This window comes from Harpia harpyja, chromosome 1 (assembly GCF_026419915.1).
Source record: "Harpia harpyja isolate bHarHar1 chromosome 1, bHarHar1 primary haplotype, whole genome shotgun sequence".
Taxonomy (NCBI): Eukaryota; Metazoa; Chordata; class Aves; order Accipitriformes; family Accipitridae; genus Harpia; species Harpia harpyja.
The window spans coordinates 88850678-88876990 of record NC_068940.1 but is presented as its reverse complement, the minus strand read 5'-3'; the positions used below and the strand labels follow the sequence as shown (position 1 = coordinate 88876990).

The 26313-nt window shown below is 39.5% G+C and overlaps 1 protein-coding gene across 2 annotated transcripts in view; it reads right to left on the bottom strand.

The window, feature by feature from the left end:
• Nucleotides 1-218: 218 nt before the first annotated feature.
• The window catches only part of SPAG6 (sperm associated antigen 6), a 45986-nt gene continuing 19891 nt past the window's right edge, over nucleotides 219-26313 (bottom strand). Inside the window, exons 5-11 of one of the 2 annotated variants that reach the window (XM_052804117.1) lie at nucleotides 24782-24987; nucleotides 23726-23899; nucleotides 21191-21343; nucleotides 18563-18754; nucleotides 17261-17377; nucleotides 14375-14520; nucleotides 219-335 (exon numbers count right to left, since the gene is read on the bottom strand). In XM_052804117.1, coding sequence (XP_052660077.1) covers nucleotides 254-335; nucleotides 14375-14520; nucleotides 17261-17377; nucleotides 18563-18754; nucleotides 21191-21343; nucleotides 23726-23899; nucleotides 24782-24987 — 1070 coding nt within the window. In that variant the 3' untranslated portion in view covers nucleotides 219-253. Of the gene's footprint in view, nucleotides 336-9220; nucleotides 12164-14374; nucleotides 14521-17260; nucleotides 17378-18562; nucleotides 18755-21190; nucleotides 21344-23725; nucleotides 23900-24781; nucleotides 24988-26313 lie in introns of those variants that run through there. The other variant, XM_052804126.1, reaches the window with a different exon arrangement.

Below are 26313 nucleotides of genomic sequence, written 5' to 3'. Positions count from 1 at the left end.
TGCTGCAGGCTAGAAAATAAATGTGGGGTCAGTAGCTGAGGGATGGGTGCAGAGAGGGAGCTATAAGAGGAGAGGAAGAAGCCTGTATCTATGAGAAGTGACCCACATAAAGAGCCCCCGGTCACTGCCTGCTTTTCTCCCCCCGCCTTGCCCCTGCCTCGCGTGGTGCAGGATGCCACATTGTGCGGGAAAGACGAGCTGAAAAGCAGTGCAGGAGGAAGACAGTAACACACCACCAGGCACTGGAAAGTAGTCAGCACCTCCAGGAACAGGCAAGGCTGAAAGTAGCAGTGGGCACAGAGAAGATGCTACCAGCTTGATGAAGGTAAGAAGCGCTGTAAGAAAAAAAGAAAGGAAAGTGGACAAATTAGCTGAATAAATTTTGTGGTGAAAACAGCTGGATGAGCATCTCTGGAGACTGAGAAAAACCAGAAACAGAATGGAGAGATCATCATCATCTGTCCGTGCTTATAATGATGACAGATATGACAGCCTGCCCAAGCCAAGCATTGCCGTCCTGCTGCGGCACTTTCTCTTCCCAGAACAAAGCTCCTCGGCAGTGGCTTTGAGCCCAACAAAAAAATTGACATCTTTTACTGCTCCTTCCTGTGTTTTTATTTTCTGTTCTCTATTTCTTTTTTGGTTTTGTATTTTCCTTTCTCCCCATCTTGGTGATGATCAGTAAAGAGCATTACCTGCAAAACTGCATTGCCTGTGAGTGGGCACAAGAAAAGGCTTCCTTCCCTTCCAGCCTCTTTCCCGAGCTGGATCCTCTCAGAGTCTCCTTAGCAGCATTTGTCCCTCATCAGATGTCATGTAAGAAATACCTGTGTTTAATAGTTGGGCCAAAAATTTTTCATTGTGGTGTTTCTCTAGCCCAAAGGGTCTGTATTTAGCCATGTTCTTTAGTTTTGTGCTTGTTTCTTCTGTTAAATCCTAATCTATACAATTTCAGTGTAGAGTTACAGTCTCTCTCTCCCCCTTTACTCCAATAAACTGCCAATGCAGATATTCCTGTCACACCATAGGGAATATCCCACCAGTTACCAATTATATATCAATAGCAGGTATGAGACCTATGACAGGAATTGTATTATCACCTAATATCTATATACCTTCTATGTATTTTGCAGACCATTGTATGAGAAGCCATGTAAAATGCCTTGTCCCTATGGAGGGAAGAGTGGGAAAGAATAACTGGCACATAAGTACTCACTTGAGAAGCTGACCAAATGTGTTTTTGTCCTGGTTTCAGTGGTTAAACCACAACAGTTTTGAAGTTAAAAAAATGAGTTACTGACATTTCTCTGGATGGTGGTTTCCACTCCTGAGTAAAGCTCAGCTCTGTCCCTGACTACCATTCATCCTCAGCCTTCAGCCTCAGGCTGCGTGGGACAGGGAGGGTAACCCCGCATGGCAAGCACCAGGCTGCCAGAGGGCTGGCAAGCTGCCATTGCAACTCCTGGCCACAAAAAGGACTTCAGAAGGGATCCTGGGAATTGCAGACCGGGAACTTTGCCTGCTAATGGCAGTAGAGTCTAAAAAAATAAAGTCACTGTAGACAGGGATAAACATGGTCTGTTGGGAACAAGGCAGCATGGTTTCTGCAGAGAGAAACCCTGCCTCACCAACGCACCACAGTTCTCAGAGTGCGTCAATAAAGATGGAGAGTGAGTCTGGCAGACACAGTACCGTCCAATTTTGAAAAAGCTTTTGATGAGGTTCCACACGAAAGGTTATCAGAGAAACTAACTTTCCACAGGATGGGAGGAGAGACTCTTACAGACAGAAAATTGGAGGCAGGACATGAAGCAAAAGATAAGGCTTAATAGTCACTTTTCAGGGTGGAGAACAGGCATCAGCAAGGTCTCCCTGCTGTGGGATTGATGGTGGGACTGGCTTTACTCAACACTTTCAGTGAGTACCTGGAGGGGACCGTACAGTGTAGTCCTCAAGTTTGTATGTGACACTAAGTTCTTTCAGGCAAGTAACTCTAGAAGGGCTTCATAAAATGGAGTGAGTGGGCAATGGGTCCATAAGTAGATACTAGAAGGGTTAGGCAGTGAGGAGCTTCTAACATCCAAATCCAACAGCTGGGGATGCTGGGGGAGTACAGAGAGGACGGGCCGCAGGATGTGACCAGGCTCACCTGCTCTCTGTAGGTAGCACTGCCTCCTGCCACTGTTGGAGACAGACACCTAATGCCTTAAGTTCTTAAATGTGCTTCTGCACACCGTCCCAAGACACTTCCTAGTTTCCGTGCACACTCTGATGGGGCGAATTCCTGGCTTGGCACTAAGCTTGGGATTTAAAAACCCATGGAGTCCCATTACTTCAGTCCCCAAAGCCAGTACTGCCTGCCTCCATCCATGTCTTCCCTAGTAGCTGACCTGCTGGCAGGCTAACCTGCTAGGCACGCTAAATATAAAACCCGTCAAGGACCACAGGACAGTTAATGCGCTTTCACACACGTGCAGTCTCTCAGTTCCTCCTTCTCCATTAGCAGCCCTTGAAGAGGAAAGGTCTGTGCAAAAATGACAGACACTTGACCGGAAATCCCTGCTTCCACCGCCTCACCTTTCCTTGGATTTCTCTGGGGTTTGGAGAGCAGTCTTTCAAGGGCCAGGATCACTCAGCTTTCCATCTTTCCTCTTCAGTCTGCTGGTGCAGGCACGTCCATCCGTGTGCTGCAGGAAGGCCTGTCCCTTTTAAAGGCAGGGTCTGCTGATGCTCATTCCTGCCTCTCCTCTACCCACCGCCTCGGAGCAGGCGACTGGTAGAACTCGGTGGCTCGGTCCGCCAGCTCCGCAGCCACGCTTTTGGTGGCCAAAAATGGCCTGATTCAGTTCCAGAGCACGGTCGGCCCTCGACCGTGACAGGGCTATCTTAATCCGTGCGGAAGGTCACCGTCAGAAATCCCACGCAGGAAAGGAAGCCGAGCCCCTGGAGCCGGCAGGGCGGCCGCCCTCCGCCTGCCGCCAAGGCTCTGCCTTGCAGCACCCACCGCCCGGCACAGCATCAAGGGCCGGGGGCGGGGGGGCACGGATCGAAACAAGAAAGCATGATTTAGCAGCTTGTGTATTCTGTCAGCCTCCGTGGTTTCTGCAGTGATAGGTAAAGGGTGAATTCTCTGTCTCTCCCACCGCCTCCTGCTTCCCCGTTTGTTTGGGCTGTATCCCGAAGCCTGTCCTGCATCACGTCCCCTTTTCCGATGCCCAGATGCACACCTCCGAGGTTCCCGAGCTCACTTTACTGAGGGAGGACTGGCAAGCCCAGCCTGAAAAGAGACCTCTGCTACCACTTAGAGGAGCTGCATCCCAGCTCCCCCTCCCCCAGTCCCTTCAACACCACCCACACAGCAATCCATCAGCATCACCCATGGAGCATCTGGGGGCAACATGTAATTAGGAATGATGCTGCCTGCCATTTATAGACATACTACTGCAAAGAAAAGCTGGTGAAAGTAATACCCACCGACAGACATACCTTATAGCGTCCATCAAACCTTAATGGGGAAAAGTAAAGGAAAGGTAGAGGGAAGAGAGAAGGATGAAGGCAGCAGCGTACTCCCCACAGCTTTAAAACAAAGCAGTCATTAAAATACATGCTCAGAGTGATCACGATGTAGTTGTCTGATAGAAGTTTATTTGAAGCAATAAATGAATTCTGTAAAATGAAAACACCCTGTCTTGCTGGATAAGTAGAGCTGCATTTGCTCCATGATCCCTTTGCTGGGATACAACCCAGCAGAAATTGCGCAGGCACCCACATGCTACATTGCCTATGCGCAGGACGTCATGGGCCCCGTGGTGTTTTCCTCTCCTCTTGAAGTCTTTCACTGCAAGAGATCTTCTTTGAGATTTTCCTCACAGCTGATAACTGTCTGGCTCATCTCAAACACGCCTGCCCCTCAGTTTGAGAATGTTTCTTTTCAATCATTTCCTATTTTTAATCTCCACCTCAATTTTTTTAAAGGATTTCAAAAAATTGGTTGTGCTTGTCACGACACTGTAAGCATTTAATATGCAGGCCTGCGTGTTTGCTTTCAAGGCATACATCAGCCTATTGTCACAGCAAAAACCAGCTGTTTGTGAGATCCTGTAACAATTCTGCCAAGACTCAGTAACTAGCCTTGGAAAAAGCAAAGTTAAACAAAAGGAGTGTGAACTATGACAAGCAGTGTGTGGAGTGGTAATTTAGAAGGGCAGGAGGAGATGTGAAGAGTAATTAGCCAAATAAACAAAAACACAGGACACATTATTTAAGTGCATCACAACCTGGAATTAAGGAACAGGCGTACCTGAGATCTGGAAAAGCACTGGAAGGAACTAAAAGATAAATTCTTGCATCTTTCCCACAGATAAAGTCACGTAGGAGATACATGCATCAGTGAATTTGAGTTAAAGCAAATGAAAGAATTAAAAAGACAGAGAGACAAGATGAAGGAAATCCAGAAGTGACTGAACCACTGTTTCGTTCAGTAGGAGAAAGGGAAAGAAGCAAATGGACCGGCTGCCTGCTCACGGCATAACAATACAGCAACAGAAGACAGCAAAGACCTCAGTGCTGTGCTTTTGGGGCTATGGAAAATGCTCTTCTAATGAGGAGTTTTTCAATCACATTATGAAGCCAGATCGAATCCCTCCATTGCTTTGTTCATTCACTTGGTTGGCTAATCTGCAGCAGTAGAACTGATGGCAGTTAAACAGGATGGAATTTATATCAGGCTTAGAAATTGTACTTGCTGCCTATGGTTTCCCTGCAGAATGGCTTCAAATTACACCGCACTTGTGTGAAGTTGCAGAGTTTTGTCATCTAACCATTCCACCAGTCCAGAGCACATCACGGGAGCTGCGCTGCTGTCATCTGACTGCCATATGCCCCAGCCCGGGAACCTTCCTTCAGTGCAGTCACCCTCAAATCAACAAAAGCTTTTGCCTGGCTGAGGGTTTTCAGGACCCGCTCCCCAGACAAGTAGGACAGCCTGTCTGCAGCACTAGTTAACTAACATCCATCTTTTATGTATTCTTCATGTGTCTATCACGCCAGGATTCCAACACACTAGCACCACATTTCATTCATCTGCAACAGATGAAAATTCATCTGAAGTTTTATTAGCACACTAGTGAATTTTCCCAAATTACCTTTTAGTTTTGTGGATTTTTTCAGTTCCTTCAACAGCTATTGCTAAGGGTTTTCACACTATGATCCTGACAGGTGACTAAGCTGTGTATAAAAGGATCTCTAGCTCTGGTCCTTTGCACTACTCAGGTTGAGGGGAAGGGAGAGGTATGTATATCCCTCCTTCAAGATTCAAATAATTTTCATTAAGATTACAAAAAATTACTTGTGGTCTCTGAGGAGCAGCAAAAATCCAGATTTCAGATTGCTTTTGTAGTCCTGTGTCCTTCCTTCAGGTGTGCAATGATGTAGCTCTGTCTATTTTCACACAGAAGGAATCCAGCTGAGAGCATGTTTTATTATAACTCCAGATGACGAAAACCTCATTTTTCTCAGGTGGTCAGAGAACAAGTCCCAGTAAACTGGCATTCTTTTCTCTCTCATCTGAATTCTGCACAGGAACTCAAATTGTTTATAAAGCCATTTCAAAAAAAAAGGGAGGATGGTCCTGGACTTTTTCACCTTTTCAATTACTCTTCAATCTCTTAAGAACAGTCATTTAGGTCAGAGTAGTTAAACTGCTATAAAACAGCTGCTAAAGCATTCTTATATTGTAGATTAAACAGCAATTTTGCCAAACATTCCCATGGCACGACTACATTAGCATAAACACAAAATGATGCAACCGCCTGGCCCCAAAGTAGGAGGCAGAGACAAGCCCCATGACCAAACTCAGAGATGGCTACAGCAAGGAGGTATTACTCATGAAAGGAGATAGAAAAATTGAAGCCTCCTTACATATTCATTTCCCAAAGCAGGTAATAGCTGCAACACCAGTATGTTACTGATTCTTCTATCTTCCTTTCTACCTAATGCCCTGTGCGGCTGGGGATTCAGTCTCCAACACAGAGCATGAGCCATTCCCTGAAAGCTCTAGAAAGATTTTCCTACCATTCTCTCATTTGAAGCACTGCTGGGGAAGAAAAAAAGAAAATCATTTTATCACTTCTGCTTTGTTTCCAGCAAGAAGCAGAGCTGTTCTGAGCACAAAAGAGTACAGGTGATACAGATCCAGTGTCTGATTCTCACTGCAGTGGAAATCGGGTGGGTGCTGCTGACCTTAATGGAAATTAGTACCATAAAGTTGGCATTAGTGAGCAGAGGACTTGCCAATGACCCACTCTCCTTCAGTCACTAAAGATGCTTTAGAGAGGCAAGTCTTGTGAAAGCAAAGACAGAAATTGTTACAATTATGTTTTGGTTGACCATGCTTGCAAGTGTGTACATATGTGTATACAGGGAGGGGTTACATAAAAATCAGAGCAGACTACAAATGGGAGCTGTTTTTTCCAAATTTTATATGTTGCTTGAGTCATAAAATATTAACTTCACCCAACTCAGTAAACTCCCTTCCCTCTTTGTTCATATTCACTCTAGTATATCCATCATTTTTGATCCTCTACTGATTTCCATTGTTGAGGCTTATTTTCTGTGACTTGAGAACCTGAAATTATGCTATATATCTTTGTAGCTCATTGAACTAACCAGCATTTATTTTAATTTAGTAAGGAAGCATTTGGCTGGGTGTGACCAAATAAATACTGTGTCTAAACCAACACAGATATACTTTGTACAAGGCTATAAACCTGTCTCAGAGCTCTAATGATATTGCAAGTCAATGAAGCTTCAGTGTTCTCATTAACATGATTCCATCAGACCTCTATATTGCGTATTATTAACTTTTAACAATAGATTGTAATATAATTTATAGCACTGTGGGGCAACAAAGGCTGAATCTTGGTAGTAATCCAACCTTTTAGATTGATAAAGGCTTTAACACTGACCTAATATTGAAAGGTGAACATGTATAGAGGCCATCAGACCTAATTATAAATAGGACAACAGGGATTAAACACATCACTAGTCTGTATCAGTGAAGACAAAACTTTCCTTGAGAGCAAAGGGCACAGATCTTGTCACAAGATTACGAAGAGTTTTGTTGCTGACTTTGACACAAAAAATAATCAAGAACGTTGTTTTAAAGACATTAACACACTTCCCACCCTCCCAAAATTCAATTTTTGTTATAAAAGGAATAAAATATAGAATAGCTAAAGTTAATCTGGGTACTTATTATTTAACTCAATTTGAAGGTAGGAACTAGTAGGAACAAGCATATTTTTATGAAGAAAAAGCAAGCCTTCAAAATCTCTGTGGAAATCTGTTAAGATGATGACATTAGTACACTCACATCGTTACTCTCCATAACTTGCTGATGCATGATAGTGAACACAACTGGTTTCTGCTACAGATCATGGTCCTCACCACTTTGCTGAGCACTCAGCAAACCTCATGATCGGACCTCTGGCTAGGAGGGTACACAAACAACTACAAAACGTGTTTAACTCAAGTAAGAGTAACTTCTCGTGAAAGGCAGCACAATACCATTTCCTGGTTTAAAAAGCATTCTCATCACCAAAATATGCTTTAGTATTGCTTATATGTATTTTCTAATTCAATCTTTTGTGCAGTACCTAGAAATACAGTACAGTGGTAATAACATAATTAGTATTTTCACTACCTAAATTATAGAGGTGACTACAGAATACAGCATAGTAGCATCAATATTAACAGTTAAGTATTATACAAAAATGACACAAATAGTTTTAGTATAGTCATGAGAGACACTGTAATTTCCTCTTTCTCCAAGATCCCTTCAAATTGTGTCAGATGAGGAAACTCACAAAATCCACTGGAGTTCAACTCAAATTCTAAAAATCAGCATCTTGAAGATTTCTTAAGTAAATTTTTGTAGGTTCTTGAACAATATTCCTTTCTGAATATGGTATTAGTTATAAAGAACTTAAGTTCTGCTGCATCGACCTCTCATATGAATTTAATTTTCCCAGCACTCTGCAAGTTAACAAAGGAGTATAACAGATACTTCACAGCTGAAGATGATAATACATCGGGATTTGTAGTAATTATCCAAGACCATAAAAGCAATCCTATGTCAGTGCAAGAAGTGGAACCACTGGCTTTGCAATCTAGCACTACTCCCTATCTTTTTTTCTACCCTGGTCACATAGTGAGATCCAGAAGTCTAACAACGAAGACACTGGACACTAAGCAGCCATTAAGGAAGATACTGAGGCAAGCATGCTTTCACAGATTCCTCACCTGAAGGGACAACAGTCAGCCACCCCTACATGCCCAGAAATCGGCGAACTCCAATTTACACCAGAAGCTGAAGGCTATCCCATGGCATCCTCCATGCCCAAAACTCCCTTTTGGCCAAGCTAATTCACAACCCCCTTAGAACTCACCAAGAACACTGAGGATCTACCCACACTCCATCCGCTTCCTAATTACAGTAACTTTATGCTTTACTTCACAAAATGAGATTCATTTCTTCCTTCACCAGTTCCATTCAGCTCCTTCAACAGTTTGTTCGTTTGTTTGTTAAGATGCAGATCTCCAGCAGATTGATCACTTCAGATGAGACAAAGCAATCCCTTGGTAAATGCCTCTGGAAATGCAGAACATATTATATGCACAAGAGTTGAACTCCTTGAATTTCCCCTTTTCATATGCTCTTGGTTTCCAGTCATTCAGATAAAGAATGGAGCTTTTGTAGGCCAGTTAATCCATCCACTGAATGAAATATGGTAAAGTTTTACACATCCACATGTTCTTTCAAGGCCCTGGTTTACATCTGTAGATGTAATAATAGCTGTAGTAATGTAGACAAAAATCATGGCTTGGGCCCCCAGAGAAGATCTTTAAAGACTTGGGTTGAAAAGTCCCAATGCTGCACTCAAAGGAACTGGCAAAATGATTTAAGGGCTGTCTCCGCTTACATTTATTCCTGCCAAAGCACTGGCTTAATTTTCTTTGTGTGTCTTAATAAGCCACCTCTGTGAGAGGGACTCTTACTTGAAATGCTTGTATGTCCTAAGCTCAGAAGTAGGCACTGTTGAGTGGTAAGCTGAGACAAACATCCAAGGTGGTGTCAGGCTCAAGCTGCAAAATGAGCCTGTTCTTCATCTTCTCTAGCATCAGTCACAAACTAGCATGAAAACAGCATTTACACAATGAATTAAAATGCAAATCTACATTTTATTCTATGAAATCGAGACAAATGATACACACTTGAAGCCTGCCAGAGTAGCAATTACAAACATTAATATAGCTTTAGATGATGACTTAAGCCAAATAAGAGGATGGAATAGAAACGCTGTACATCAGAACTCGTGAAACACTACAGGAAAAGAGCAACTCTTACCCTAGTAATGTAAGCCTAAAATACAAATTAGTGATAATTCTGCTGTGAAGGGCTAGGATCTGCACTGTGCAGACACGTACCTCCTGAGAAGCCTCCAGCCAGAAGCTATATGTACAATGCAGGGAAGCAGCCTGCCAGCAAAGGAGAGCTGAGGGGGTCTCAAAGTATGCGGGAGGGGACTTTGCGCTGCCACAGCCTAATGGGATGTGGCATCGTCCAGGAGAGTCCTGCAACAAAAGGCCAAACAGCCACTGGCTTAGGACAGAACTGCCTAGCTGGTGTAAAGATGTATTTTTGCTAGGTCTGATTTAGATTGTGCTCTGCACAATCAGATCGCTTTGAAGGTTTGCCTTGTGCAATCATTTCCTTTGTCAGGAATCAGAAAAAGACTGTGAAAAGACTGTGAACAAATTGTTTAGGCATTGAAATTTAACCCTGTGGAATCCTTACAGTGTAGCACAGTGTGACACAGCAGGAGCACATTTGTCAGGGGACTGAAGCCTCTTTGCTCTCTCCGTACAAAACATATACATTAGCATTGTGTGGTGTGGGTGTGCTCCAAAGCACATGATGCAGCTATGGGTATGCAGCTCCATGCCTACCCTGCCTCCCATCTGCACTGCAACTGCATTCAGCCTTCTGCACCATTTCTGTTCCGCTAGGGAAAATAAAGGTTTCAGATCCTTCAAGACTGTCTGGAAGCCCTCCCATTACATATTCTTTTAGAGATTGTACAAGATTTTATTTTTAAATATCCATAATGCATGTGAGAAAATTATTGAGTATTACAACAATCTTTTTAATAGACCTAATGTTTTTCCACTAGTGTCCTAGCATTAATAATGTCAGAATATAAACACCAAAAATGAAAAGGCATTTGGTAGAAACTAGTCAGTTCCAAGACTTTTCACTCTGATGTGGACTAACCCAGCTGGTGTGGCTTCTATACCGGTATTCATGACACCAATGGTTTCCATCTCAGTTAGGCTCCATATAGCAAGGTACTGTCTATCCCCTGCTCCTTCTGAAGAACAGAGCCTGAGAGCACCAAATACCTCACAGCGGGAGCACAGCCCTCTGTAGAATTAAACCTTAACACAAGATAGCCCATCAATGTTTTTGTAAACTGTTGAAAAATATGCTGACAAGAATAAAAGAAAATAGTCATTTGGAATTTGGCAGAGAAAAGCCACTCTAAATCATTTCCAACTGCAATAAGTCTTTGCTCCTGTTTTACGAGTAATAGAAGAGACTATTCCTGTTTTATAAACTCATTCAGTTAATAAGTTTAAGAAAGTAGACAAGTTTCTCTCCTGCGGGGGTTTTCAAAAATTGTCTTTCCTTGTGGCTGCCAGTATTTCAACATCCCATTCCAGAAACACTGTTTATTACCCTTTAGGAAAAAAAAAAAAACCAACAACAACAACAAAAAAAACCCCACAAAAAACTGCTGCATAGGAAAACAAAAATGGTTAGAACAACAAAAAATGGTAAAAGACAGTTACATATTAGGGAATATTAAAGGGTTGTATACTGCTCCCTGCTGCTACAGTATACCAGAGCAGTAAGCAGAATGTAAAATTCCTTTCACTCTACATAAGAAGGCAAAAATATTTCCAGGATGTTCTACAGACACACAAGAGCTCATACCTCCAATAACCTCCACGTCGATGTGATCTGCAACTTCAAGACTAAGTTCCAAGTGTGCTTCAACTCAATTCTGCAGCAATTTCAGCTCTTGAAGAATAAGTACTGAGCAGCTTTGGTCCCATCACTCCAATCAGTGGGACTCAAGTGTCCTCAGGTTTCCTCTGAATGTGCTCAGAACTTTGCTAACAGTGTTCCTGCAGCCAAGTAATTCTCCTCTCTTCTGAGCCACACAAATTTACTGCTGACTCAAATGGAGCCAAACCTCCCAGCGTCCTTCCCTTTGTGCCCATGGAAATTCTAAGTTCACTCTGTCCTTTCCAAGAGGAACAACAATGCATACACCAAACAGTGTATTGCTCCTTCCCTCCACAGTGAATCCTGCCTTAATTAGGAAGACTTTTGCAGAAGATGTATTATCTACCATGCCAGGACCACCACACTATCATATCATGCAGAATTCAGCCCTTTTATCATCATCAGATCTGATTATTTCTTTATTTAACAGCTACTAACGTGTTTGGAGATGCAAAATCACATCACTTTACTTTCTGAAAGGTAGCAGTAGGAGATATCTCAGTGCAGAATGGATTCCATAATTAGAAAAAAGCACAGGGGCCAGCTTTTTCCCCCTCATCGAGCTTGGGAAGCTCTAAACAATATGCAAAGGCAAAAGGGGAAAATGGCTACAGTACTGAGAATGGTAAAATTTGAATGAGATAATAACAAACCTTTCTTGTGGAAGGAAAAGGAAATGACTGATTCTAAAAAAGCTTCTGTGATAAATCATCACCCCTGCGTGAAATTCCATTCATATATGCTACAATATCTGGTAGTAACGTTAGAGAAAAAACAGAAAGGACAAAAACTTATCAAACAAGTTTATAAAGAACAAAATATAGCTTGCTGGAATTGCTGAGCTCTTTCAGTAGTTCAAACAGTAGAAGGAGATTTCAGAATCAAACAAGAGTTTCAACAGCTGTATTCGTATTATAGTCATAAAGGCATAAATGTGAAATACAGCTCTAATAAAAAAATGAAGTTTATAAAACTGGATGGTAATTTTCCACCCTTTCCAGAAGTATCTCAGAATATCCAGGGGAATAATACCTGAAAGAGAAACATTTTGTTTGTGCATTAGACTACAAGGCATGTTCTGCGCTAAGTAATGAAACACTATTCATATTTCTATTGATCAGGAAAAAATCCTAGCATTAAACACTGGTCAAGGAATTCTACAGTTATTCCCCTACAATGTTTTAAGAGCCTGCTTTTCAACTTACATTATCATTTATACTTAAAAGTCAGGTTTTCAAAAATATGTTTAGCTTCTTTTAGGGCATGTAAGTAAGTGGCTAGTTTTTAGATAGGTTCAGCAGTCATAAGCATTGTCTTTACTGAGAAATGTAGATGTTAACTTCTTTTGAAATTATGGCCTTTAATAAAAAAGCATGAGTTTACACAGAACCATAGGCTGCCAGACAACAATAGTCTACAGCTGTTCATCAAACATAAGCACACACCCCAAAGCCAATGTGAAGTCTACATCAGTGTGAGAGACATTGATTCTGGAACAAAAAAAATTATCACAATGACCTTCTGTCTCTAATGCCAACTCAAGGACAGAGATTATCCAATAGGTTTTCATTAGAGTAGGACTCTATGGTGCCATTATTGTCCTGCTGTCATTCAGTTGGTTTTCCACAATGGACCAACTACATGCTTCCAATATTCAAGCATCACCAAAGCTGCATTTAGTTCTTGTTTTCCAGGTCAAGAGTATCTAAAATTTATTACTGTGTTATTCTAAAAACATACATCTCAGTATATTTCTGGTTTTGCAGGCATGTAAATTGTCATCTCTGAGCCCTGTAAGCTTTAACTATAGAGAGGAACATACTTCCATGTAATGCATGCCTAAAATGTATTCAAGTAGAAATCCCCAACGTTTTCACACCGAAGGAAGATCCATTTACCTTGTTGATTTTCATTTTCTGGATGATTTTTGCATAATGTAACCCTTTTTAAAACTTATATTAGTTCTCTCATTGTAAAGCTAACTTTTCAATGCATTATTATATTCAGTCTGCAAACAGCCTAAAATAACAGGTCTCCAGGACAAACCCAGAGCTGGAGTCTATTATAGCAGCTGTGCCTCAGGCAGCACAACCAACATCAGGCAGTAGCACAAAGAGGCAAGCAGGAGATGCTCGAAGGGGCCCTTTTCTTTATTACATCCCAGTCTACATGAGTAACCTTGTTTCATTCACAGGGGAAAAAAAAAAATAGCTGTAACAAAGAAACAATAATTATATCCAGAAAAGCATAAGCAAATGTCCTCTTTCCCTCTGAAGTATTAGCTGCAGAATGAAGTTTCTTTATGATTTTGCTTTTACCCATTTGCCAGCCACTGGCTTTTCCTTGTGGAGACATACAGGGCTTCATTTTGTGTGACTTAGTTTGTAGCTACTATTAGCTGAAGAACTCTGTTCCTGTAATTAAAATTGATGATGCAAATTTTCAGAGCCTGTAGAGGGAGCGCATGAGTGCAACATCCTTTTGATGTGTTGATGGAGTGAAGGACTGGTAAATGGATATCTAGAATCTAGGAGGGCATTTCTCTCATTATTACAATTTAGGATGGTGACATTTTGACTGTAAGCTATTTAATAGTGTTTCTGTATTCATTAAGGGCAAAGTTCAACTTGGTGCAGACAGCTGGTGTATGGTCCTTTTATATAACACTTAAGCCTCATGATGAGGCTGGGGGAGGAAGGGCAGCTGTGGGCAGAGCAACTGTGCAGGAGAGTCTCTGGACCCTCTGTACATCAGAGGAAGTTTCAAAGGAGCTTCTGAATACACTAGTTCAGACAGGCTCTTAAGGAAGTCAAGGATGCAACCAAAGATTCACCAATACGTGTATTTTGGAGCCTGAGTAATCCATAAATAAGTTACCAAGATAAACTAAACTTCCCACAGACATTCATTAATATGAGAGCGGTTGTGCTGAAGCCTCAGAGTCTGTCTGGGTAGTGCAGGACTGACTTTTCTTCCCAGCTTCCTGCAAGAGCCTGATTATTTGGGCTTTGTTTACAAAGAAATTTGATTCCAAAAACAATCAGAAAAGAGAAAGTGGTCAAAAGTATGTGTCTAGAGGTTGTGTTACCACTGGGGCAGTTAACCAAACGTTATGCTGTTTTATTAAAAACAAAATTCATGTAGAAGTTAAATTAATATTTTAAATTCTTGCTTTGCATTGTTCCTGCGAAAAACATCTAACAATGTTCTAAGGATGAATTTTTTAAATTTCATTTTCCCTACCTTACTATTTCCTCTGGATAGCAATTGTTAATAGTGTTGATATATTCCTGAAGAAGTGACCCAGGTTCTGCTTTTATTTCTTGAACCTTTTTAAGTCCACCAGTTGTTACAAAGAGACGACGTGCTTTACTGTCATGTGGTAACACCTACACACAGAAAAGTACATTAAAAAAAAATTCTTTTAAAGGAATCTCTATGCTACTAGGCTCAAATATTGCTTATCTGTTTTTAATTCAGAGGACAGATAAAATGGAACATCAGAGGTACAACATCTGTAATGACTACTGTATTTTAACACCCAGTTGCACAGGAAAAAAATCATAAACCAGCCCTTTATGGTTACAACATAATTTAAATTGTACTTTAATACATAACATATATAAAAATAATGAATTGAATATTTGTCTTTACATAAATAATATTTCTTGAATTATTCCTATGGAGACAATAAGATTGTGGAGATTAAATAGATAATAAAAACAGAACACTAACATGGAATAACAGCAGCATCTGTTCCACTTAAACCAAGTTATTCAGGTCTTTTATGTCAATTCCCACAGTTTAATTGTAGAGCGGAATTTTATATCATTATAATGATCTAGTATAGATTAGTGCATGAAAACAATACTGAGAATTGTTGCAAGTGAACAATGCAGCCTTGAAGCATTACATGCTACTATTAAATTCCTAGATATTAAAATCTTACAACACACTGTGTAGCCATGGAAGCCTTTTACACACACACACACACACAAAAAGCAAAAATGTGAAGTTTCTGCAGCCAAAGGGGATGAGAAGCAGAAATGATCAGACAATACATTCTGTGCTCCCTGAGTGATGCCAATATGCAGCTCTGTCCAGAGGACAGGAAGGAGGGAGGGCGGTGGGGGCTGGGCCAGGCGAGGGAGAATGACAGCATGTAGTCCATAGGCCCAAGGGCTGCAATAATATTAAAAAAAAAAAAGGGGGGGGGGCGGACATAATGCAAGACATCAGCTGCATCTACAACAAAACCAGACAGGTTCAAAACCAACTCTGAGAGTTACATACTGTGGGGGCAAAAGCATTTTGTAAGCCTTCACACTGGTCACACAAATCAAGCCATAAATTTGACCGTATCTCAGTGTAAAACGAGAGCCTCAAAGGAGGAAGGGACTGCCTAAAAGGATGAAGGAAAAGAAGGATGAGATTTCTGCCATGCATATAGGCAAACAGCCTTCATTTCTCTGGTCCCTCTATGCTGTACAAAATCAATAGACAGGTAAAGAAAAAACAGGGGAGCATAGAGACTTCTCCCTCTTATATGCTCCATAGAAGTGTCAGGAACAACTGTGAACATTTCATTGTGGGAACTGAAAAGACGGCTGTTTCCACCTATCTCCCACAACAAGAACTGCCAAGGAGGAACTAGCAAGGAGACAGGATATGGCCCTTTCCCTGCCTTCCTCCTCCACACTGTGACTCCCAGGCTGGATAAGACAGCAGAAAGCTCTCTTGGAAGAGGCCCTAAAGACAGACAGCACCTCTGAGACACAGTCCCTTCCCCCAGTCCAAACTGAGACAGCACAGAATTGCACAGACCCTGAAAACAATAATGCTAAAATGACACAGTCCAGCACCAAGAACGGATAGCATCCCGCTCTGAAGCACAGCTCGGAAATAAGGCTTTTACTGTGCTATAAATAAGCCCACAGAAGTAATACACCACAGCTCTAAGAATAGGAAATTCCCAAGCTATGATACAGGAGAGAAAAATGCTTTTACTGCAGAGAACTTAATTTTAAATGTATACTTCAGAAGAGCAAATGCCAGACAAGTATAGTTTGTTTGTAGGAGAAGAAAAAAAACGATAAAACCATCAGCTGATATGAAGGGTACAAAACCACTTCAACAGCAAACAACATTCAAATCTATACACTGGGTAACCAGTTACTATGCACTCAGCTCATTAATAGCTCCAGTCAGCACACAGAAGCAAAAGGCACTGGATTCTGTGCAAATCTCCAATCTTTGTATAGACTTAGCAAGAAGACAGGACAAACCTAAGTGTGGCAAAGTAATCAGGAATCTGCAATACAAACAGTAGTGCTTCGAGATCTGTGATAATCAGAACTGAATATCAAGCATGTTTTACTTGGCCGTTTCCAGAAAGAACACCTCACCAAGAGAGCCTGGTACCCTCTGCTAACAGATTACACAGCAGAGTATTGCACAAAAGATAGTCTATAGCTGAGCAGGATTCCCAACAGCTGGTGAACATTGCAGACACTGGAAATCTCCTGATTAGTTAGCAATTACTTAAATAATTTGAAATATTTTGATTAATTTGTATCGCTTTTTACATGCTGCACTCAAATCAACAATGTAATTAACAACAAACAGTTTCAAATTTTGAGAGGCAAGAGAAAAGATTTGAGATTTTTACACTTACTTAATTGAGACTGAAAATTAATGAGGATAAAAGTGGTGAAGCCTTTATACTCTAGATTATTGTAAAATACCTGACTTAAGTCACTCCTGTACAGACAGCTTGTACTTTATCTAAAACAGATGTGGTTAGGATTTATGTGATACATTGGCTCAGTGAAAATATTTGCACGTGAGTTAATATTCCACTCAATCTCAAGAGGCAAGGAAGAAAAAACCACCTTGCTTATAAGCAACTGTTTTCCCAGTCTTAGGATGAATTATGGTAGGTTCCAGATGAAACAGTATCCAGCTTTATCAGACAAAAGAACAGGATGCTCCAAACTGCTTCTGCAGGGGATGCTTGAGGATTCTGAGAAAACAACTGGGACCTTTAGAGAGACTTCATCTTTGGAAAGATAGCTTCCTTGCTAAATGGAAAACAATTAACATTACTTATCAAGCAGAGCCTTTTCTTACCTTACTAAACTGCCCAACAATGTGTTTCATAATATTGGGAGGGGCATCATGCAGCAATGGTTCAAGTGCTGGAAGATACGTGCATTTCTGAAGGATGTTCTTTAAGGCTTTTTTAGTCTATTGAAATGCAAAATAAAATTTCTCTAGTAAGACATCAATGAAAACAACAAGAATTCATGTTATATATCACTGAAGTCTGATCAAAAAAGCAAATTGATCAGAATTCTCAAAGAGCATTTTCTGAACAAAAACTATGATATCTATCAGGTCACTTAATGAAGAATCAATTTTCTACTTAAATTTATTAAACCTCAGAACCTACAGTGCATCATATTCTTATTATGTTATCTACTGTCAAAGTAATGGCAATTTTCTTTTGACTACAATGGAAGCAGGAGTAGACCCTTTAAGTAAATTGAAGTACTGTAATATAATAAGAAAGCTGAGTCAAAACACATTTTAAAAGATTGTATTTTAGAAGTGGCTTACTAGGAAAGTCTGCTGGTCTGGGATAGCAAAGTGCACTACCATCCAGGCAGAGGGGGAAAGAGAGAGTGAAACAGTTGTACATCAGTGCTTAGTTTCTGAAAACAGACTTAATGTTGACTGCTACAAGCAGTAATGACCTTCTTGAGTAGGATTATAGGTACAGCTAATTTGACCTTGATATTTTGGTACCACTGAAAATGACTATACAAAAGTTATTTTACAGATCTGGAATGTTATACTTCAGTGGAAAGTACAGAAGCATAGGTACAACATGGGAGACCATATCCTGTCATACTATACTCTTCAGCTGGTTCACTTACTGTTGCTCAAAAATACACTTTACCAAACTACAACTCCACTAGCTCCCACACAAGGAAGGCCTTCAACATGAACAGTTGCATGTTTTCAAGAGCAGAGCTTTGAGTATTTGTTACAGTTTTATTATAATAATAAAAATGTAAGCAAATCTACTACAAGGACAAGCTTACACTTTAAAAAAAAAAGATAATTAGAAATTAGTCACTCACAAGAAATTACAGCATTTATGGGTGTATGCAACTGTTCTAAACTGGGAAGAAAATGAGGGACTAGACTGCTGTGGCTGTACTATATGATTTGGTATGCACCATATGCACACCCGTTAGGACCAGCCCGTCCTAATAAATGACACACAGCCTTCAGACACCCTACACCCGGGAAATCTGTGACTTGATGAACATCAATAAAAGCACATACCATTTAGTAGGTTTTAAGCACTTATACCTGTTGATTACAATAAATACCTCATACTGCAGATACTACAAATATACTTGCTTTCATTTGAAGATCTTCTGAACTGCGTGTGTCCATATACATAGCAAGCAGTGTGGGTAGTACGTTTGCTACTGCAACAGCACGTGCATGCTCAGGAGTATGTCTTCCAACCTGTCCCAAGGCCCAAGCAGCTGCTGCCTTAATATGATCTTCATGTTCTTCTATCAAGCAGGCACACAGTGGTGGTATTCCCTGTAGCATTAATCAAAAGCACAACCTTTACAAACCTACACCAGGGAAGGACAACTTGAAACTGATACAGATTGTTAGAAAATGTTTCTCTATTTACACTCTTCTTCTAAAATAAGCTATAAGAGAACGCATGCTAGTGGTGTCATATTTTTACAACTTCATGACTAGCAAGGATTTTTAATAAATCTTAATAAATCCAGTTAAAGAAAGAAACAGATTCAATGTTCTAAGTCAGAAGGCAGTTTGAGCTAACACACAAATTTAAGGGATAAAAGGAATACATGACACAATTCAGGCTGTACTAACAGTAAAGGCTTCAGTTTTGTCAGACTGAAAAGGAAAGAATTTGAGTGTTTATGAATCTATGAAATCAGTTTAAGACCAGAAGGGCTCAATCATTGAGTCTTTTTTTAATCCACAGGACTAAGTTTCAACTTACTAACCTCTTCTTGAGTCCAATAGTTCATGTTTGACTCACCCAATAACTTCCAGAAATGTTTCTACTCTTGATTTGAAGACATCAAGAGACAGAGAATACCTCACTCACATCCAGCTGTTACTGAAGTTCTTCTGGTTCAGGGTCACAGTCTTTAATCCTTTCTCCACAGGATTATGGAGCTACTTAGTAGCTGGTATTTTATGCCAGGATTCTTCAATAGGAATAATTTCATGCTCCTTTAGGTAAGGCAAGGCTACTAAACCTCTAACTAGAAAACCTTTTTCTCCATCCCATGGATCATTTTTTAGTCTTTTCTGTACACTCTTCAGATTTTTTTCAAGATCCTTTTCAAATACAGACAACAGAACTATACGCACTATATACAGAATATACTATATACAGTATATACTATAGAATCATAGAATCATTTACTAGATGCACTATATAACAGAACTATATAGATTAACTTCTCTTTTCCAATAATGCTTCATCTTCCACTCTTTAATACTGCAAAGGACTGAATTGTCTTTTTTTTTTGCCACTGCAATGCAGCAGAAGACCACAATGAAGTATTTGTCCAGTATGATCCAAAAAATAATTTTTCAAAATTCATCCTTTCCAGGATACAGTACCGCAGAATGGAGCTATCACTTTCCATCATTACATCATAACATCATAGATGCGTAACTGCATGTGGTTATGCCGCAGTGCATTTCTTTCAAATGGTTCCAGTTTACCAAGCCCTGTCCTCAGCACTATGTACTACTCCACAAGCTTAGTTTCCCCTGAAGCAATTTTTTTTTTTAAAACAGGGTTTGGGTTTATTTGGGTTTCTTTTGTGGATCATTCATTAAAATATTTAATTTAATGAGAGTTTGCACAGATCCCTACAACATCTCTCACTGCACTCCCATTCAGTTATGGTAGTAACCATTATTACTCTTCAAAAATTTATCACTTAGGTGCTTCCTCATGAACTTAATCCTGGATTCATCCTACTTAATGTCAAGCACTCAACAGCAGGAGCATATTTGCTCGAGGCATCCCTGAAAGTGGAGAGACAGAGACACATCCAGAGAAGAAGGGTCTCCAGAGAGGGCAAGGAAAAATTGTCTATTTCTTTAGTTTTCAAATGCAGAAGAGCATTTTTTTGATCACTGCTATCTTCCCTGCATACTCATTGATGATATATTGTAGTGATTTCCATTTTTTAACTTACATTCCTACTAGAAGACATTTCTGTTCCTCTGTTTTTATTGTTTCGTTGTTTCCACTCATACAGTATATTTTAAATGACAGACATAGTGTGAAAATGGGCCAACAATGCTCAGTGAAATTACATCCTTCCTCCTGTCATTAGTTAATATTCTGATGTGAATAATGCTATGTCAGGCACTAATTTCACCTATTGTGAATATTGAACATTCTCTCCCTTCTATATCATTGTCCAGCACAATTTATTTAAACCTGAAAATGTATAGCTTATCTCATTTGAAATGTCACTTGCACAACTGAATCAAACCGTACTACTAAGGTCTTTTCAAGTCTGAAGATTTCTGTTGCCAGACTACTCTAGCGGTACTAGCAGAGTCATGTTAGTGCAATGAAGAACGTGCCATTAAACATTCTTGTTTCAAAAAGGGGTTTGATGTAGCCACAAATATTCATTTTAAGAGGAAACAGACCATAGAAATTCACTGACTTATTTTCTGTACCCATGCAATTGCAACACAGAAGAATCATGTGCTGTAATACAAATGGATACTCACAAACTAATCCAGGACATTTTATAAAAGGTTTAAGTTCACAAAGACACACTTTGATCAGGTTACCACATAATTTCAGCCATAGCAAGCAGCAATATTTGGAGAAAGTGCATTCGTCAACAGCAAGTATATAATTCTGTCACGAAAAACATTCTCTGCCTATGTTACTTTGTATCTCTTTCTCAGAATACCACTGAAGAATTATAGGAAGATGACAAAGTGATAGCTAACCTTGGAGACAATCACTGCCATTGACAGGTTCTCCGAATGAGCTGCTACATAACCAAGCATCATGATGCCAGGCAGTTTGACAGTCCCTCTGCAGCTGCCAATACAATCAATCACAGCAGCGACTCCACCTGCATTTACTATAAGCTGTGAAAGCTAAAAAGATAAATGGAAGAGATTAGATACTGTGAGGTATCAACAGGCATAAAGCACTACATTAGAAAAGTCTTTAAATGTATTGCTCCTGATTTACAAAATAAAGCTGGAATAAGAGTGATGTATCATACAGACTGTTGGGCGCTAAGCGCAGCATGAAGTTCTCAGGAATGAAGCTGGTTTGCTACTCTGTTTTTGACTTTACTGCAAGGAAATCAGGACTCTGAATTCTTGATGCTGTATAGCATGGAATGACATACTCTCAACTCCATTAGTATACACCAAAGAAACATGCAAATGACAGCCTAATACATTAATGCCCTTGAAGATGCACCTACTGAGCCAGATACTCTTTCATACTAGTGCCCATTCATTCCCAGGCCAACATCATATGTTCTGTGCAGGGACAGAGGGAAAGGCCCACTCCTCCTCTTACCTGCATTCTAGATAACCTCTGCAGCATAAGCGCCTTGGTGGATATCCCCCCAGACGCATGAAGCCAAAGACAACTGTCACGGATGCGCAAAACTGACTTGGACTACACCATTCTGCCACGTTAGGGTGCTGCAAGGGAGGTGTCCAGGGAACATGCTTGACGGGCAATGGTGTTTGCCCCAGAATGCCAAATTATATAGCCTTCCTTACAAGTGATAATCAAGCTATGCAACATGTTTCTTTCCAAAAGGTATCACTTCTTACATCACTTGAGGGACAACAATAGAGTATGTATGATATCAACAATGCATAGAAATTAAAATAATTTCATATTATGATTATTTTATTCTATCTTGTTTGGTATATCCCATTTTTCCCAAAGATTCCAAAGCAAATGAAACATGTTCTTAAAAGTCAAAATTAAACAAACAAAACTGAGGCATGTGGATTTCCCATCCAGTTGATTTGTATAAACATGAAATCCACCTTTGCCTTAGAGCCTTTAAAAGGGGATTGTTTCATTCATGAAACAGCTAGGTGGAATTTAAAGTTATTACTTAGGAAAAACTGTTCGCACGATTGTGAAATGCAGCCAGTGACAACCAAGCCTACGTCTGGGCACAGCCATCTGCACTTTGGACGCACAGAGCTCCTGCACAGACACACTCCCCGGTGCTGTGACCCTCAGGCCCCCACTGCAAGTCCCCCAGATCCCGACCTTCACATGAATTTTACTGCATATGCAGATAGAGAGCCGAGATCCAAAAGCCACAACGCTCACATGACTGACACAGCCAGCTCCTCTAGAAATACCGCTTGCCAATCTGTCTCTGCTGCAACATGTGTTGCTTGAATGGAGTTGCTCAGAGATGGACAGAGATCACTGTCACTCTGAAGTCGAACGTGGATTGTGACTTCCCACTGGGAGCTACCAAGATAATTCTACAGCTCCTTTGGAGAGCTGCTAGAACGGCCAATTCCCCTTGCATGGAGGATCCTGTGCTGGCAGCTCTTCTGACTTTACCTGCAGTCTTGTGAGTTTGGCCTCTGGCTTCCTACTCTAGTGCCCCCCTTTGATAATGATTTTTTGAGAAAGTGAAGTTGCACTGTTCATGAGGTGCAGAGAGAGAGCAGGAAATGTGACAAGACTGCAAACTTTAATCACCAGCAGCTTAAAGACTAGCAGGCTGAAGAAACAGCACAATATACATGTTTAAACACTTCTCAATTGTTAATCTAGTATCACGATTTTGAAATGGCTGTGCTCAGCATTAGTGCGTTCCACAAATACATTGCTTGTATTTCATTCCAGAGTCATATTTAGAGCCTTTTAATTATCTCTATGGTTTGACACATTAACATAGTTATAATAATTTGGTTTTCCTATTTGTTTTGTATTGACTTCGCCAAACATCCCCACCTTCCTGTATCAATTATTGGCAAAAACACTGCAAATGCTGAGACTACCATCAGTTTAATAATAAATAAGAGAATTTTTGACCTTCATTGTCACTGGAAAAATAATTAAAATGTGATCCCAGCACCCCAGAAGATTTTTTAAAAAGACACTCACCATCTATTATTATTATTATTATAGGATGATCTTGTCATTTATTAGCTAGTATCATGACTTCTGTGATGCTTTTTTCATGGTATTTTTAATACCTAGGACTGACAATACTGTCAGCCTAAAACTCCCTCTCTGTGCAGATATCTTATGGAATGAAGTAGCTAGCTATACATTATATGATTCCCAGTTTCCAAACCCAATTCATATTCAATACACATCTCATAATATCAGCAAGCATTTCCATATTTTTCCAATGAACATGCCAAACAGCTATTTGCCGTCCCTTTCGAAAAGCAAATGACAGAATAATCCTGTATTTTATTTAAAGTGTAAAATCTAATGATATGACCTTGTATTTGCATTTTCAAGGTTTTTACCTCAGGCGTATGCTTTGCTATCTCTCTAATTAAAGTTGCACCATTTTTCTTGACATATTCATCTGAGTCCTTCAGGCATGTGAGCACAACTGGGAAAATTTCTGCTTCAACCACCAACTCTGCAAGATCCACTGAATGCTTTGCTATTTGGCTTAGAGCCGACAGCACCTGACGCTAGTAAATAAAAATTGTTATAAAATCAATAGTATACAAACTTCCCATAACACACACTCCTCCTGCACACAAAAATCTATTGCATCAAGGAAAACAAAGCAGGATAGGGAAAACAATTACAGCTATTTTACAATTCACTGAGTCAATTCATGCACGAATATAATGGCACAGAACATTCACTGGTTCCTGAATAAAAGTTTCTCCTTTGTTTTATCCCATTCAAGCTTGCTATGTATTAAAAAAGAAAATATATACATATACCATTTAAAACTGTAATTTAAAATTTAGTGAAATCTATAGAAAGTATCTTTATTTGCATAAGTTTGGCCTGTTAGACCTTATATTAAATCATTTTTATCTATTTGTTTGAATTGGCATTTTTGTGTTGTCTTCTGTTTCTGTTAGAGTAAGACAGAAAAACTGTATTAAGAAACAATTTTTTGTCAGTTAAACCCTAGTGATTAAACCTTTGACAACAGCCACTCACATCAGATAGTACATTCTAAAATACAATAATACATTGAATATTAACTGGTTTATAATATAATCTTAAGTATGCAAAACCTTTTTTGTAACTGAATTGTGCAAATTTTATCTATTAAAAATATCTGTTGCATTCTTCATATACTAAATAATTCTAAAAAAAATTCATACTATCCACTTTAAAGATTAGTTTAGCTGTTCCTCACAGAGCAGCAGTTTTTATCTAGTAGCTAAATCTGTGAATGTGTTCATAACTCCTTGTCACTAACTATGTAGTTACATTTTGTTAACACCCCAAACAAGAGCTTCCTAAATAAATACGCACATCGGTGTCTTTGATTCAATATAAAGTAATGACTGGTATAATGGAGATTAAAAAAAAGTAATTTTTAAATGTACCTTCAGTTTAGCATCAGGGTTCAGGATCATCTGAGCTAAGTGAGCGATAGCTCCTGCATCCACTACTGTCTGTGCTAACTCTGGAGAATGCTTTGAAATATCACTGAGAGTTGAAGCAGCAATCCTTTTCAAAGCAATTTCTGGCTCCTGGATACAGAGCACTAAAAGAGGAACAGCGCCTGCATCCACCACAGCTTGTGACAGTTCTGTAGGTCCAAGGAAAGTAATTAAGTGAGTATGGGTGACTGACCCTTGTGCAAGCCATTTTTCACCCTGACAGATACAGCAAAGGAAAAAGGGGAGGGTGTAGTTCACTGTCTCGACATCTGCATTTCAAATCAGCCCTCCTGGTTTCATAAACCGTGTGGACCAATCCACAACTGAAAAGAATGCAGGTCAATAGATGGACCCCCATTTACATGCACACATTTGAGGTAGATTAGGCTGAAATGGTTTGTTATTCTGTTTTCTTTTTCTTTTTTTAAAGTAAGCAGATGTCAGCTGTTTAAACCCTGGCTATTCTACACTGATCAATAGGAAAGCATTTTATGCATGGCTAACAACAACACAGAAAGCCAAAGTACCAAAATTTTACCAACCACCTAATTAGAGAGCATTTTACCCTCTTTAAATGATAAGCAGATATTAGCATAGATCAAATGCCAAAAACAGAAATACAAAAAACATACATAAAAGATTTATCTTACATAAAAGATTGGAAAAATGGAACTTGCTGATCAAAACTAGGCTTTGCTACCATACATGGGACAAGACAGAATTTATACTTTAATGACATGAAAATGTTATCATACACAATTAGACAAATGAGAAATATCATCAGTGGGATATTGTGTGTCTGAGATCAGTACAATATCCTTAACTAACTGCACTTAAATAAAAAAATAAAAAAAAAATCTGAGCATATGATTAGCTGACATGGACAAAAATTACACTATTAGAAATTCATTAGTTCTGTGTATGCAGCATTAATCACAATCCTAAAATAAGAATTACTGGATATCAGAAGCAAAATTTATACTATAACCAAGCAGTGCTATTTTAAAATAGTGTTGAAAAAGTGGTAAAAATCATGGGGGATTCAATAATCTATTAGGTTTTTAGTTCAGTTTTGCTACACCTTATTATGCATATCCATTATTATCTTTAACATTTATCTTGACTTATAGTACCATGGCAACATATGGCTGTTGTATTTCAAAACTCTAACTTAGCTTTTGATTTATAGTCCATCCATAAAGAGATTTTCATACTAAGAAAAATATAGCATACTTCATTAAATATACATAGACTAATATAGTTTTTCATGAAATCTGTAAGTCATGTCATCATTACGTTGTTAATACCCAAATAATGTTCCTGACCAGATTTGTTTTCAATTAGTGAATTATAGCCACACACTCCAATACATGTGATGTCAAATATTTACACTGTATGTTATTTTATGATATAATACTTTAAAGAAATTATAAATATTACCTCACAAAATTATAATAAATAATGCAGTAATTTTT